General features: G+C 54.9%; 2 protein-coding genes across 6 annotated transcripts in view; one reads left to right on the top strand and one right to left on the bottom strand.

The window, feature by feature from the left end:
• The window catches only part of INPP5A (inositol polyphosphate-5-phosphatase A), a 205,682-nt gene extending 196,536 nt beyond the window's left edge, over positions 1–9,146 (bottom strand). For 3 of the 5 annotated variants that reach the window (XM_065066614.1, XM_065066617.1, XM_065066618.1), the window contains exon 1: positions 7,426–7,559. In XM_065066614.1, coding sequence (XP_064922686.1) covers positions 7,426–7,500 — 75 coding nt within the window. In that variant the 5' untranslated portion in view covers positions 7,501–7,559. Of the gene's footprint in view, positions 1–7,425; positions 7,560–9,119 lie in introns of those variants that run through there. The other 2 variants (XM_065066616.1, XM_065066615.1) reach the window with 2 other exon arrangements.
• Positions 9,147–11,115: 1,969 nt separating this feature from the next.
• LOC135579840 (uncharacterized) lies at positions 11,116–16,102 on the top strand. Its single transcript, XM_065068626.1, has 2 exons — positions 11,116–11,124; positions 11,166–16,102. Exons 1-2 carry the CDS (start codon positions 11,116–11,118, stop codon positions 12,543–12,545), a joined length of 1,389 nt encoding a protein of 462 aa, XP_064924698.1. The 3' UTR covers positions 12,546–16,102.
• Positions 16,103–16,425: the final 323 nt, after the last annotated feature.

The raw sequence follows: 16,425 nt of genomic DNA on the forward strand, positions 1-16,425 counted from the left end.
CTGGCTGCCAGGGCAGCTCGGACACCTGATTTCTGCTCACACGGATGCCGGGGAACGGCGTGATGGGCCGTCCTGGCGGAGGAGCAACCATGAGCTTAACCTCGTGTACGCCCGATCCCTCCCACCCGCAGGGATCCCAGAGAAGTGCATTAACAAACCAAATCCCCCCCACACGCAGGGATCCCAGAGATGTGCATTAACAAACCCAATCCCTCCCACCCGCAGGGATCCCAGAGAAGTGCATTAACAAACCCAATCCCCCCCACACGCAGGGATCCCAGAGAAGTGCATTAACAAACCCGATCCCTCCCACACGCAGGGATCCCAGAGAAGTGCATTAACAAACCCAATCCCCCCCACCCACAGGGATCCCAGAGATGTGCGTCACCAAACCCAATCCCCCCAGCAGTTGCCGTTGCAGCCCCCAGCTCCGCTCCCGGGGCAGCGGGCGACACGCTGGGTTACCAGACTCAGCCCAGTCCGGCTCCTGGGCACACAGGACACTGTGAATGACAAGGTGACCTTCCTCTGCAACATCCTGACTCCACATCATCCATGAGGAACAGGGGCAGAGCTTCCAGGAGGGGATAAGCACACACAGAACAAGAACGGGAAAGAAAGTATTTGAGATAAAAGAGGAAACACATTTGCAGAGGGTGGAAGATATAAAGAGTATGATAAAATAAATAACAGAAAAGGAAAAAAGATTCAAAGTAAGTAAAAACCAGATCAGCCTTTTAGAAAAACTATGCAGTTTGAGGGCTTGACTGGCATTCTGTGTCCAACTCCCTTGGAAGTCAAATTCTGTGGTAATAAAATTTATGATGAGAACTTTGAAACAGCAACAAAACCTTTCAAACGTGACCCTTGTGAGAGCGCTCGTACAGGCCGATAAAGCAGCAGGCTGACGGGCAAGGGCAAGCGCTCTCCCCTGGCACCCTACTCCCACTGCCCCACTTCATATTCGGTATTCCAGGAACTAAACCCTCTTAACCCACCACACTGATACATCGGCAATTTGTGGAAACACAGCAAGTTACAAAACATTAATTCTACTCCACCTGCTATAAAACTACATTAACAGAAAACCGTAATTATATATTGCACTTGCCACTATTACTTCCTCATGTAAAAATGTGCTCTTGCTATTAATGATAACGCTTAATCAAAAGGAGAGGAGAGATGGTCTACAAGATAATCTGAGTTTCCTGCTTAAGGGAAGCTAAACACTGTGCAGGCTCCTAATTAGAGCTGCTTGGCTCAGACAATTGTAAAAGTACCTGCTGAAAAGAAAGTTGCTTTTGTTCAAGAAGAAACATATATATATGTATTTAAAGCATAGAACTCCACCTTGGAGGAAAAGCCTGATGCTCTGAGTCACCTGTACTATTGCAGTTCCAATCATCTTCAGCAAATCAGAAAAGATCTTCTAAATTTGACAAGCACAGGCTGCAGGATCACGCGTGGCTGCTTCACTGCACCGCTGCCTCGGGCTCTGCGCTCCCAGACCCCGTGGGCCCGCGCGAGGGGCTGGCGGGGACAGGGACGCAGCCGGGACACGGGACAGGCCACCCCAGGGCGCGGGTGACCCCCGGCACACGGCCCGAGCGAGGGACGCCAAGAGCGGGCTACCTGGGCACCTACAAACCAGCACGAGGGTTCAGATGTTCTGCAAGCCGGCTGAGAAGGATTTAAGCAAGACCTGGTCAAAACCGCACGCCTGCAAGCGCCTTGCTCTCGCTGTACGGCTGACCCTGACGCCACCCTGCAGCCTGAATGAGGAAAGGGCTACAGGCGGTACAGCGCTTCCCCAGCTCTCCTGCAGCTTTGTCAGAGCACGAGGATCGGCAGCAGCGAGATGTCCCTGTGCACCTGCAAAAAGCGCTTCATTTCCCAGGCCAGCACGGACACTGCTGCTGCGGTCCCGGCCCCTGGCCCAGCTCAGCCCCCCCGCAGGAGCCCCGGGCCCCAGAGGCGGCACCCGCGTCCCGCTCCTTCCGAGCGGAGCTCGAGTCCACAGCAGCAGACGGGACACACGGGGCCCAGCAGCCAGGGACCAGCACGCTGGGCCACCGCGCAGCTCAGCTGCACACCTGGGACAACAGCTGTATCCTGCTGGGAACGCGCCACCAACAACTTCATTCGCTAAATACAACACACCCCTCAGGTATTTGATTTTTTTCTCCCAAACGCACAAGCGCTGCAAAGGGTAACAAAACTCCTCCCCATCCTCATTTTCACATAGCTCAGGGAGTTTTCAGTATTACTGAATTCTGGTCTACCTCAAAAGCTCATCTCCTGCAAAGGGGGTTTGGAATTGAGGGAAACAAGGGCTTCATAAAACACAGCATGAGTACAGTGGAAACTGTAAGAAAAACGTGCATTTGAGCTTCTGCCATAGAAAACCAAACAAACAGAAAGCAGCAACAATGTTTAAGAAACTCCCAGTGGCACTTGCACAACAAAAAATCAAAGTCGGAAAGAAGACACCAAAATAACCAGAAAATAGAAAGCAAGGAGCGCAGAAATAGACAAATTAGCCATTACTTATTTTTAGGGTTCCTGTAACAGAGAACACTGAAGGACGCTTTCTCACTTGCCTTCTCCGTTAAGGCTCGGGAGCACGCGCTCCTACAACGGGAGCGCTCGGCAGGAGCACACAGTGCCCCGGGAGCAGGCGAGCGCGGGGCGGCCGGCTCCGACACACCGGGCCGCGCGCCCACCGCGGAACCAGGCCCCGATCACACCTTGAAATATTCCACACAATTCAAATTACTCTTTGGGGGGGAGAAACTGGGGAAAAATAATCCAAACCAAACAAACCCCAAAATCCCCTTATTATCACCTGATACCAGCTAAACACACAGATATCCAATATCAAAATAAAACTACACGCTGTTTCAGGATTGGAAAATTAAGGTCAGTTGTGATAAAGAGAAATCTACCCTGTGATCAACACCCGTCAAAGAGCAGGCTGTTCTTAAAGGTTATTATGGGAAGTATTTCTACTTTAAATTCAATCGATAAACTTCAACTCTTAATGGAGGATATTCCAAGCTCATACTCATTATTCTAAGTATGCTTATTAGTGTAATTCTAGTTCTACTGCTACAAACAGGACTAGTTCCAAGCAATTCCAGCCCTACCCCGCATGTGCGGTGTGAGGAAGGGAGACGTGCAGCCCGTGGTGAGCAGCGTGAGGCACCCGCGAATGTCAAAGCTTCATGTCCCACTGTCGTACGGAGGCTATCAATTCGTAGAGCCACAGAAAATACATGTGCACTATTGCTGTTACTCATGTCAAGACCTTGGGCAGCAGGACCCCAGTGCCACACAGCAATTCCCTAACCTACTTTCTCTCCTCCTTCCTTTTCAAGCGGATAAAATTACATGTTCTGTTCAGCTTTTGCCTCTCTTGTCATTGTCACACTTCTATTCTGGCTTAAGTCTGCTCTGAGAATTTAAGAATGGCATGGACCCCCCGTCAGAGCACAGCTGTGTACATTCGGAGGTATAGAGACGGGGAAACATTTTCAGAGGTACCTGCCTGACTTAGGCTCACATATCCCAATTTCCAAGGAAAGAGGAACAAGTGAACTGTTTGCCAACCCAAGCAGAAATGTTGGATCTTGCATGGCTAAGTCTGCTGGGCATATCGGAAATCATTACCCCAAAGATCTGCGGACAGAGGTTTAAACCATATGGATTGTTAAAGGCACCTACAAGTGGAACAAAGCAAACCACAATTTTCAAGTGTGAGCACTAATGTGTTTTTTTCAATATTTGTGACTGCACCCAGCTAAATGTGCAAACAGTAACAACACTTGCGAGACAACAACAAAACCTGAATTGCAAAGATCTCCATCTGGCTCCATCCAGCAGAAGCTGCCCTGCTCCTCTGTGGCGGGGACAGGGACACGCAGGGCGAGGGGGGTCTCGGGGACACGGCCCCACAGCCGAGACACCTGCGGGAGGGACAGCGCGGGGCAGAATGGGCCAGCTGGGGGCCTGCCCGAAGGAAAGACAGACAGACAGACGTGCCTCTGCCACACGTGTCCGTGCATCTGCAGCCCAGCGCTGTGCCCGCGGGCCAGGAACACCGCGCTGGGCAGCCGGACAGCCCCGCAGCAACACCCAAACGTCTCCTGCGCTGACGTACCCTCACCTGGCACGGACACTCCCCACCTGCCCAAGCCCCCCGAGCTCGTCCTGCAGACAGCCGGCGTGGCCCGCGAGCCCGGCGTCCTCGGAGCTCCGCAGACACGGGTTGGGGCGCCTGTGGCAGGTGTGCGCGCAGCCGGGGGAGCGCACCCTGCGCCCGCTGCTCGCACCGCCCGGCTCCTGCCCATGGAAACCAGCGGAACACGCTGAACAGAATGGAAACCGCACTGCAGATAGGAAAAGACAATGAAAATCCTACAGAGTAAAAGCAGTGAAGTGCCAGGCAGATTGATTTTGTGGCCACTGCAGCTCACTGAAAGGTAAATGTGAAATCCTGTCAGCGCAGAGCGGGGAAGCAAAGGAAGCAAGGAAGCTGGGGAGGAGAGAAACGGAGCAGCTGCTATCACAGCATGGTCTGCGTTGGAAGAGGCCTTCAGAGATCACCTAGTGCGACCCCTGCCATGGGCAGGGGCGCCTGGGCGGGGGGGAAGAGAGTGACGCACCAGTAACCTGAACTCCGTATTCTGCCATTAGCAAGAGTGCAGTTGGATAAAAAACAGGAAATGTTCATACAGCAAGACAAACATTAAACGCTTAAGTAAACACAAGTGTACCAAAAATATAGGCATTCATATTCATGAGTTGCCCGTGTCCGTGAAACTTTGAAGAATATTTGTAGATCTAAGAGTGTGTTAATGATTTTCATGAAGCAGCAGAACTGCTGGAGGAATGAACCGGCCCCTCCTCGCTGTCCACGCGCTCACTGGGCAGCGCCGCAGCGGGTACCGGTGGATGTGGATGCAGGAGCAAACCAGCACGGTATCACCACGTGCTTCTGGCAGTCGGACAGCAAGAGAAAGCAATGATCTCTCAAAAGTATAGCCAGGTCAGCAGTACCAGTGACCTAGGGAAGAGCAGCCCACTCAGATGAACCTGTCTACCAAAGACACTTTAAATTATTCTCCCTATAAAGTACCAGTCTCAGCTGACGAGCATTTGCACGTACAGCATGTGCGGCCAAGTGCAGCACTCACATGAAACACGTCGGGAGTGCAAATCGTGCTGTGCCACACAGCACGTTCAGGCTGCTCTAACCAAACGGAGAAGGGCTCGCGGCAGGGCAGCACGAGGGTTTGCTGGTGGGGAAGGGGGCGCAGAACCGCCCCCGGGCTCCGGGCAGCTTCGGCACCGCGACACCCCCGCCAGCAGAACCCCCAGCCCTCCGGGACACTCCTGCCCTGGAGCTGCTGCAGGAACGACGCCCAGGAACCAGACCCCAGAGCAAGAGCAGGCGGGACCACGTCAGCACAGGATACTGGGATCCGACCACCCATCTACCCAGGGCTTCTGTGCGTGTTGTGGAAACACACACCATTATACTGCCCTGAGGTCCAGCAAAACACGACTGAAAACGTTGTCTTTACTTAAAATACGTATCACCAACTGAAATGTGGAATCACAAATTGAAAAAATGGATTAGAGGAACTGGAAATGGTTTTCCAGCCCAGCATAGGTGAAGTCTATCAAAGCAGGAGTCCTTGAAATCCCTTCACAACTGAATTCCCTTCAGCTCATAGCAGAAAAACTTACTCCTCAACTGAACAGGAAGAGCCCAACAAGCAGGAACAGCCACTGACAGCTCCAACACGCAACTCACAAGCTAATGTCATCTTTATCGTGCCTGAACTGCACCAACATTACTCCAGAAACCTGACCAAGCGGTCGCTCGTCCCAGCTCCAACAGCAACAAACCAGAAACGCAATCACCAAAGCTCAGACCAGTCTTTCCATTCCTCACCCTGCAGCGGAACTTATCCAAATAAGCCTGGTTTTGTTGCTGTAGAAAACGAAACTTTTCATCACAAGGGAGTCGCTTGCTAGAGCAGAAGCGTTCCCACTTTGGTCACACCAAGCGATAACAGATACACGTCACCTTCCCCGGGAATGCCTGCGACTCTCAAATACTGACTGGGAACCAGGAAATTGTTTAGTTTGACAGCACAGGGTTTCTTAAATGACAGTGCTCGAAACGGGCCGCTTTTATCACTCTTGGCTGAAATAGAGGGCAGGAGAGCTCTTGGAACCGCAGTGTTTGCCATGGGAGACGGCGGGCGCGGGGCAGGCCAGGACTGGGCTCAGGCAGAGGCACAGCGTAGGGCAGCAGCCGCCGAGCGGGGGGACACGCAGCAGCCGCCCCTGGACCCCTACAGACACCACGCAGCTTTGCTCACAAGCAGATGCTGCACAAGTCTAAGGCCATAATAATGAAAATTATTATGAAATTAGTATTTTCACAGTGTTCACTTAATATGAACTGACACTTTTAAGTGTAAAAATAACCGGGGCGATAATTTGTCAGTTTACTAAACCTGGTGAAAACATGAACTGCATTATTGGACTGCACATCAGCACAAGTCTGGACCAAATTCCCTGCTAGACGTGCGCTGCTTAACAAGCTGCAAACCCCTAGAAACACTCCCTTCGCGGTACCCGACATGCCAGAATTACTCAGTTCCAGAAGTGCTTTGCCTCCAACAACAACAGTGCCAGACTTGTCCCCAGGCGCAGCCTCGGAGGTTTAGAAGCCCGGCTGCTCTTCCAGATATTTGCAAATACCTGCCTTAATGCAGGCAAATTTACAAGAAAGCCTTTTTCTCTTTGCTTAACTGCTAGCAACAACAACTGTTGCACTTGTCGTATTTGCAGCAATGAGAAATATTCCAGATATTTGTCTGAATATACTACGGTAAACAGAAATCAAGCAGTGTTTTCATGTCACAACGTGCAGAGAGCCTCCGGAAAGCCCGGGCTGAGCGGAGCCGCAGCCTGTGCGGAGAGCTACGGCAGGAGCTCCGCGGGGAACGCCTCCCGCTCTGAGAACGGGACACCCCGAGATCTCCTCCTGCCCCCGCAGACCCGCAGCGGACGGCCCCGATCAGCACCACCGGTAACAACCCCCACGAAGCCCCGCAGCCGCGGCACAGGGCAGCCCCGGGAGGCCGCCCCGCTGCCGCCGCGAACCCAGCGCCCGGTCCCGGGCTGCGGAGGCGGCAAAGCATACACGCCGGGCGCACCGGCCGGCCCCAGGGAACGGGGCGGCCAGCGGGACCCGCACCCGCCGCGCAGCGCTGCCGCCGCCACCTGAGGCCGGGGCGGGCAGGACGGAGCGGCGGCGGGCGGGGGCGGCGCTAGGACCGGCGCTAGGACCGGCGCGGCGCTGCCCTGAGCCCCCCGACCCCGGCGGAGCGCGGCCGCGGTACTTACGTCGTCAAAGAGGGACCCGACGTTGGCGGTCACCAGGAGCACCCCGGCGCCGGCCGCGGGCCCCTTCACCGCCATGGCGGCGGGCGGGCGGAAGCGCGGAGCTGCGGGGAGCCCGGGGGCGGGCGCGGGGCGCTGCGGCGAGCGGGGCGCCGGGCCCGGCCCGTCAGCGCGGGCGGGCGGGGGGCGCGGGCGAGTCGTCCCGGCGCGGGCAGCCCGCGGACATCCGCGCCGCGGCGGGCCGGCCGCCCTGCGGCTGCTGCGGGGCCGCGGCGCTCAGCGCTCTCCCGCCGCCGCCGTCGCGCTGCTGCCGGGACGGGTCCCGCCGGCGGAGGCTGGCGCCGGGCCGCGGCGCATGGCAGGGCGGCGGGACGGGCGGTGGCGCTGCCCGCGGGCTGGGCGGGCGCTGCGCGCTCCGCGCTGCTGCTGCCGCCGCTCCGGCTCTGGCGGCGGGCGGGCGGGCTCGGGCTGTGCGCGCGCGACGTCACGGCGGCACCGCGCGCCTCTTAAAAGGGCAACGCCAGCCCGGGGAGGGGCCCGGCGGGGCGCAGCCGGCGGCGCTGTCCCGCGGCGCCGCTCCGCCGAGTCCCGCCGGCCGCCCGTCCCCGCGGAGAGGAGAGGACGGGAGAGCCGCCCCGCCGCGGCTCCCCGAGCGCCGGCGTGGGCGGGGCCGGCGCTCCCCTCTGCGGAGCCGCTGAGGAGCGGCCTGGGGGGGGGGGGGGGGGGGGTGGCGGGAGCGCCCCGCTGCCTCCTGCGGGGAACCGGCCCCGCTGCCCCGCCCGGCAGGAGCGGCTCCTGGGGCGGCTGGAGGGCACCGCGGTGTCGGTGCTGGAACCGTCGTGCATCACCTGCCAGCCCGGAGTGCCCGACACGGGAACCAGGGGGTACCCGCAGCCGAGTGTCCCCCCGCACAGCAGTGGGTTTCCCCTTCCTGCCCTGTGCCCTTGTGTGGTTTTGGCAAACGCATATCGCTGCCTCCAGAGTGGAAAACACACAGCATCGCAATAAGGCCGTGTCATAAAGAATAGAAGATAAGATAGTTATTGGTAATGCTGGACAAACTGGAGGAGTAGGTGGGAATAGTCCTTACAGAGCCTGGAAACACACCAAAGTAGTCTTCAGCTTTCAAAAATACCCTTTGTCAAAGGAATCTTTTCAACAAGATTGCTTAAGAAACCAGAGAAATGATAAATCAGCCTTCGCTAGGCTGTGCAAAGTAGCTGGCTCCTAAGATTATCTATATTTCATGGCTGATTAGTAATAGAAACAAAATGTGCCAAAGCTCGTATTACAAGGCTCGCAGAGGTCTCGTTGGCTTCCGGAGCGGGGGAAGCTGTTGTTGAAAGAGCGCATAAGTGATATGAACCGGGTGTCACCGAGCAGAGCACAGAAAATAGGGAAACCCAAACTACGTTCAGGAGCAACCTCATCACAGGGGGCCCAGTGCATTGCAGGAAGGTGTTTCAGAAACGGGGCCAAGGCGGGGGAGCAGAATCGCCAAAGTCACGGATTCCACTGCTTGAAGCAGGGGCCTGATCCCCACTGGCAAAGCAGGGCAACGAGAAATCTGCACAGGATCAAATGGCTTGAAGCTATGGAAAGAGCAAACCGCTGCAGCAGATGCCACTACTTGATAAAAGAAAGTCAAAAGTGTTAGTAGTCAATAGCAAAAATAAACACTGTTGAGTACTACTGACCCAGGGAAGCATCGGCACCCCCGTCCTGCGTGCTGTTCACCACACCAGCGCGCACGCCGTCTGCAGACGGACGCGGGTGACGACGGGTCAGCCAGCTGCAAGGAGACGGCCGTTCCAGGGACTCAGCTCCGTGAGTCCAGTGAAGTCTCTTCCTTGTGGCAAACTTTCACAGGTAGGGATGCAAGTGGAAAGGCAAAAGCTCTGCTGGGTAGTTACCGTTTCACAAAGTGATCACAATTAAATATACAGCTAAATAAAAATCCAGTTGAAATTGTGGAAATCTGCCTCATACGTGGGATACTCGCTGACCTCCAGTGAGCTGCGACATCCAGATAAATGCGGTGCAGAATATGCTCGTGTCCAGAGACACTGAACACTGCTGGACTCCTCTGGACAATTTCTAAGGTTTTGTGCAGTTCCTGAGACAGCAAGTGCATAAGCTTGCACTGTAGACACTGTGATCTCAGCTGGATGCAACCATCAGAGGTATCCAAGATGAGCTGATCAAACACACCATCCTGATACGTCTTGACATTCACACACAGGAAAAAAGAAAACAGAAACATTCAGCGCCGTGTTTCTGGCACACAGGTCTTACAAATTCCAGCCCCAGCGATGACATCAAAGTCAGGGCGTGCTGGAGGACGCCGTGTCAGCTCACACCTGGACAGGGCTGCGAGCCGCCAGTGGGGAGTCCGGCAGCGCTGGGAGCAGGGCCGGCAGCAGGGGCGGCCGAGGAGCGGCTGCAGAGCGCAGCGGCACCGGGCACAGCCCGGGCAGCAGCCGCCGCGCCACTCTCACCTGCTTGGCCAGTTTCTTCTTTGCTACAGCACGGACACGTCAGAACTGCATGGAAGTAGAACAAGGACCGGCCGATGACTGAGCTGGTATCTGTGAATCCCTTGCCTTTTTCAAGGAAAGGAGTGGGTAAAACCTGGAAAAACAGGAACATAAAATGCAGCATCATCTATAAAGTGTTTCCAAAAGAATTCCTGAGAGCTGACTCTCCCAATAACTGATTATAACAGAAGCTGTTTCCAAAAGCAAGAAATGCTGACCATTAAGTGAGGCATGATGATATCTTAGACCCGTGGCTGTGTGGGAAGCACAAGCCAAACAGAACGCCCAGCGTTCCCACAGGGGCGCAGAGGGGAGGTAATGAACGTTTCCAATTAGAAAAAGCAAGGAATGACTGAAGTTCTCGGCTGCAGGAGGCCAGCGCAAACACTGGTGGAAGATGCACGCTGGCGGCTCCTCTGCAGAGCAGGTGTAGAGGGCACAGCAGCTGGTTTTGCAAAGCTGAGCTGAGCAGAGCTGAGACTTGGTAAAATCTGATGAACGAGATCTATACCTGTGCTATGTGAAAATAAAATTTTATAAAAGGGGGGGAAAGACAAATCTATATCCAAAGATAAAAGTTTGCCAACAGCAATGGTGAAAAAGTAATAGGGAAAACATGCTGAAGTCTGCAGTGTGTGACCTGCGACATGAATGTGAAACCTAAGCGTGTACTGCACAGCTGACACTGAATTTTGCTCCAGATATTGCAGCAGGTAACTTGGAAGACTAGATGCTACATTCTAACGTCAGGGAAATAGAACCAGTATGGAAGAGCCTCTCTGCAGCCCATCCAGGGAGCAGGAGCGGAGGTGGAAGACGGATGAGTGCTGATGGGTGTTGTTATTATGGGGAAAGCCCCACTACGAGCTAAGGGTGCCACACATTTCCTGCTACAGCTCCTGGTCTTCCAGCGCTTATAACCCAGACAGTGCAGTCTGAATATTTTCGGTCTTGCCGCCTGCCTTGAATATTAAGTTTGAGCAAGAGGACTCCAGAATCAGGTTGGTTTTTACCAAGTGGCTTTGCCACTACAAGGAAAAAATGATCTTGAGGCTGAATTTTTCAAATAAGCCTGAGGGTCAGGCAAGTGCATAACATCACCATCCCCATGGATTTTTGTCACACAGCTTGGAAAACAATGTCACCACTTGCATAGATGCCACAGGTAAGTTGTCTTGTAGATTTGGGCTATTGTATTTTTGACAGAACTTCCAGTATTTCCACAGTTTTCTAAGCACAAATAAGATAATAGAGAATTCCTTGACATTATTCATTGGCAGGTTCTTGAAAGATGTGATTGAAACTGGCACAGAGAAGGGCTGTGCGGTATTCAAACCCACCGGTGCACCTGCTGAGGAGTGCGGACAGACACAGGTGAGCGAAGCACAGCGTCCCAGACAGACAGACAGACGGGCACAGGCGAGCGAAGCGCAGCATCCCGGACAGACAGGCAGACGGGCACAGGCGAGCGAAGCGCAGCATCCCGGACGGACAGGCAGACGGGCACAGGCGAGCGAAGCGCAGCATCCCGGACGGACAGGCAGACGGGCACAGGCGAGCGAAGCGCAGCATCCCGGACGGACAGGCAGACGGGCACAGGCGAGCGAAGCGCAGCATCCCGGACAGACAGACAGACGGGCACAGGCGAGCGAAGCGCAGCATCCCGGACAGACAGGCAGACGGGCACAGGCGAGCGAAGCGCAGCATCCCGGACAGACAGGCAGACGGGCACAGGCGAGCGAAGCGCAGCATCCCGGACAGACAGACAGACGGGCACAGGCGAGCGAAACGCAGCATCCCGGACAGACAGACAGACGGGCACAGGCGAGCGAAGCGCAGCATCCCGGACAGACAGGCAGACGGGCACAGGCGAGCGAAGCGCAGCATCCCGGACGGACAGGCAGACGGGCACAGGCGAGCGAAGCGCAGCATCCCGGACGGACAGGCAGACGGGCACAGGCGAGCGAAGCGCAGCATCCCGGACGGACAGGCAGACGGGCACAGGCGAGCGAAGCGCAGCATCCCAGACGGACAGGCAGACGGGCACAGGCGAGCGAAGCGCAGCATCCCGGACAGACAGACAGATGGGCACAGGCGAGCGAAGCGCAGCATCCCGGACAGACAGGCAGACGGGCACAGGCGAGCGAAGCACAGCATCCCGGACAGACAGACAGACGGGCACAGGCCAGCGAAGCGCAGCATCCCAGACAGACCGACAGACAGACGGGCACAGGCGAGCGAAGCACAGCATCCCAGACAGACAGGCAGACGGGCACAGGCGAGCGAAGCGCAGCATCCCGGACAGACAGACAGACAGATGGGCACAGGCCAGCGAAGCACAGCATCCCGGACAGACAGACTGACAGACGGGCACAGGCCAGCGAAGCGCAGCATCCCGGACAGACAGACAGACAGACGGGCACAGGCCAGCGAAGCACAGCATCCCGGACAGATGGGCATGGGGAGCCCATGTGGGCTGCGGGCACCACCATAGTTTGGGGACAGGCAGCGGGCAGGAAAAGCACCATAACCTCCCCCCAAAGCTTGGTCAGGGCAGCTCCCTGGAGAGCAGACCCGAGACGATGAACAGACAGCAGACTGCCATTCATGTTTAGAAAGCAAACACACACGGCATTGGGTGGTTCTGTGCTGTTGTCCTGTCCCGCTGCCCTCAGCGCAGCTGTGTGAACACGCTGCCGACAGCTGTGCTGGGACGGGGCACAGAGATTTATCCTTTAAAGCAGATGCCGCTGGCTGTGGGCACTGTGCCACTGGCCCGCTGTCCCCATGAGCGGGGACACTGGGCTCCCCCTCGCCCCCAGGACGACACGGGGCTGCGGACGCCGCGGTACTGCAGGCAGGCGGGCGCTGTGCCCGGAGCTCCAGCCCCGTCCATCGCGAAGGGATGATGGAGGAAACGCTCATACGCCGGTTATGCAACTCCTCTATAATCATATTTGACTTACTTTCATCACTGTCTTTATGGGTTTACTAATTGGCTTACACTTTCATTAGAAAGATCTTTATGAAGAGCTTTTTATACTGTCAGGAAAAGCAACAACAACAAAAAAAATCCAAACTATATCAGATTAAAACCCTTAAATGCAATGTAATATTTTACCGCCTGAAGGCTCTTTTATAACCCTGAGAGGCTGACTCTGTTCTTGGAGATGGATTTTAGTAGGCTTTGTGAGCCTGTCCCAGCATTTGATGAAATTGGCCACTTTGTACTTTCTGGACTGCAAAACACAGCTTCACGGAAACGGCCTCGGAGCTTTCACTGCCTTTTTTTGGTTCCCACTTTGGAAGTGCGGGGGGGCCACACAAGCGCCTCCTTGCACGGTTACTGTGGGCCTGGGGCCGCAGGAGCCAGGTGGAAGAGCCCAAATCTGCCCCGGGCCCCAGGCCGCGGGTCCTGAGCGCCCTGCCGGCCACTGCCCCTTGCTCGCCTTTCAGCCACTTGAAAGTGTGCTGAACTGGATACAGCTCCAGTTATATTTCTCAACAGAAACCTATTCCTGTCCATTATGGGATATTTTGTGCACAAAACTTAATATTCATGGTATACACCTGCTGCTATAACCACCCAGAAAAGTGTAAGACCTGAAGTGTGCGAATTCCAGCCAGGTGAGCCCTGGTCATCACTGAACCCGCTTTACAGGCTGGTTTCTCACCGTCTTCACTTACACCGTGCAAACTTGGGCTCTCAGGAAAGAGGCCTCCAAGCCTGGAGAGGAGGCAGCTGGGTTAGCAGGCACATCAGTGACATTCACAGATACCTCCAACTGAGCAAGCAGAGAGCAGCCATAGCATTAACTTTGAAATACGCAATGGAACAGAGGAAAACATACCAACTCCCTTAACAAAAATGAAGAGGAAACAGCAAGTATAGGTGTGAAAAAAATACCTGTGTGTGATTGGAAAAGATTCCAGCTGGCCCCGGGGTCGCCGTTGCTGTCACTGGTGCAGAGGTGTTGGAGCCGAGACGACAGCCGTGACCCAGGCAGCTCACGCACCGCATGGCGTTTTAACGATGTCCAGTCATTAAGGTGTACTTTAGCATCTGTGTTGCAGCAATGTCCAAACTCCCATATAACTAAAAATACCTCTGTAGCTGTTTGGATTTCACCTTTCAGGTGGGCATGTAGCCAGCCCTTATGGGGTCTGCAGGTTTTGCTCTGTTCTGGGGCCTACACATCTATCACCCTTTCTAAGACTAGTCCCATGACCCATAAAGATGTCACCTCTGAGTGTGAAACTCCCGTCTTTATATCCCCACACATGCAGCACGACTTGTGTTTAAAGCATTTTACTGTGATTGCGAGCAGCTGCAGCTGATCAGTTGTAGCACTGAGGTCACAGCTGGTGAGCGTCCAGGCTGCTGGCGGCTCCGCAGGCGTGTGCCGCGTGCCCCATCCCTGGCAGGCGGCACAGGTGAGCAGCGTGTCCGCGGAGCTGTCAGTGCTGTCCATGGCTGGTTTCGGCGTGCATCGCCTGCCGCTGGCTCAGCGCTGCGCCGTCTGTGTGCAGGTAGGAGCCCTGCTCAGCCAAGTCTCTGCTAAATTACCCGCAGATGTTACACTTACATTTCCTTAAGGTTACAAGCCAAACCTGGTGATTGCTGAATGAGCCACAGCTCAGACTGCCTTTGCACGCTGGCTGTGCCGTTGTATGTCAGTCTCCTTCCATACGCACCGCTCAGTTCTGTTCCAGTTACCTGTCTCGACAAGGAGAAAAGCTGCCTGCACCAGTAAAAGCTTTTCCAGGGTGGTGTTGGCGTGGTGTCTGCGCCATGACCAGGAAGGTGCTTTCATGCAGGCTGGCACTTCCAAATGTCTCTGCAGAGGATCCAGAGGTGGCCCTTGCTGAACACAGACTTGTAAAGCACCTGGAACTGAGCAGCAGTGGAACAGCTGTGACATGAACTCTTCTTTGCAGCTGAAGGACAAGTGAATTTCAGCATGAGTTTGTAGCCTGGATTCGATTTTACAGCCACCAAACCAAGTCATTTCTCTCAGCATTACACTTTTTGAAGAGTAGCCCCGTGGGAAGTGAGCAGGCCCCGGTGTAACGCAGAGGGGTGCGAGGTCCCCCCAGGGCTGCGTGCTCTGCACAGCCTCATCCTCACCCTCATTCTCAGCCTCATCCTCAGCCTCATCCTCAGCCTCATCCTCAGCCTCACCCTCAGCCTCATCCTCAGCCTCATCCTCAGCCTCAGCCTCAGCCTCAGCCTCAGCCTCAGCCTCATTCTCAGCCTCAGCCTCAGCCTCATCCTCAGCCTCACCCTCAGCCTCACCCTCAGCTTCAGCCTCAGCCTCACCCTCATCCTCAGCCTCACCCTCATCCTCAGCCTCAGCCTCACCCTCATCCTCACCCTCATTCTCAGCCTCATCCTCACCCTCATTCTCAGCCTCACCCTCATCCTCATCCTCACCCTCAGCCTCACCCTCATCCTCATCCTCACCCTCAGCCTCATCCTCGTTCTCAGCCTCACCCTCACCCTCACCCTCACCCTCACCCTCATCCTCATCCATCCTCCACCACCCTGCGCAGCCGTTCCCGAGGGAGGCGGGTTTGTGGCAGCCCCGTTCCCTGCCCCAGGCTGTCGGTCCAGCCGCTGGCACAGGCCGGTGCCAGCTGGGCACTGCGGGTAACGCTGGAGCCTGCAGTGCATCCCTGTGGCTGATGTTCCCCCGCGGTGCCATCGCCGTGTCCTGTGCCGGGTGACGGGCTCTGCAGCGCCACTGTGCACCCATGAACAGCGCAGGAGCCGTGATCACCTGCATCCTCACGATTACAGTCCTCCAGCTTCACCTCAAAACAACTATTTCTGCCTACTTTTGAATCATAACCAGGTGTAAATATTCAATAATTATCTTATTTCTGATGTAGAAGCAGTCAAATCTAGCTTCTGACACACTGAAACTGCTTGCTTTAATCGTTACAAATACTTTTACTTAAAATTATCTTATGCCATCACTTGATCAGATGCCGTCTGTCAGCGACCCTTTGTATTTCCCAGAATGGACAACCCTTACCCTGACAAGCACTAAATCCAGTGACGTTCAATGCTATGCACTGGAAAAAAAAGCCCTTCAGAAATAAATGAATAAAATATGGTTACTGAGCTTTTATTAGAAAAATTTCCAGGTGCAGATATGTGTTTTCCAGAGTGCCTGAGATTGTTTTAGTGTTGCTGTTCTCGAGGATTTGTAGCAAGGTTGATTTACAGAAAAGACAATGTGCACTTACAGAAGGAGTAGGACATGATTTAATTTATGCTAAGCATATAGATGTAGGAGCAAATCAGAACAGAAAGGATATCACAGACTAATCTCTTCAGTGAAATTCTACTGCTTTAAGCTACTCAAGCACTGCAGAAGTTAGAGGTGTCTGCTCTAACACAGCTAGTTCGCATGACTCTTGCCCTGCACAAAGCTGGCTCGTTTGGTCCCAGGACGCACAC

This window comes from Columba livia, chromosome 6 (assembly GCF_036013475.1).
Source record: "Columba livia isolate bColLiv1 breed racing homer chromosome 6, bColLiv1.pat.W.v2, whole genome shotgun sequence".
NCBI classification, from domain to species: domain Eukaryota; kingdom Metazoa; phylum Chordata; class Aves; order Columbiformes; family Columbidae; genus Columba; species Columba livia.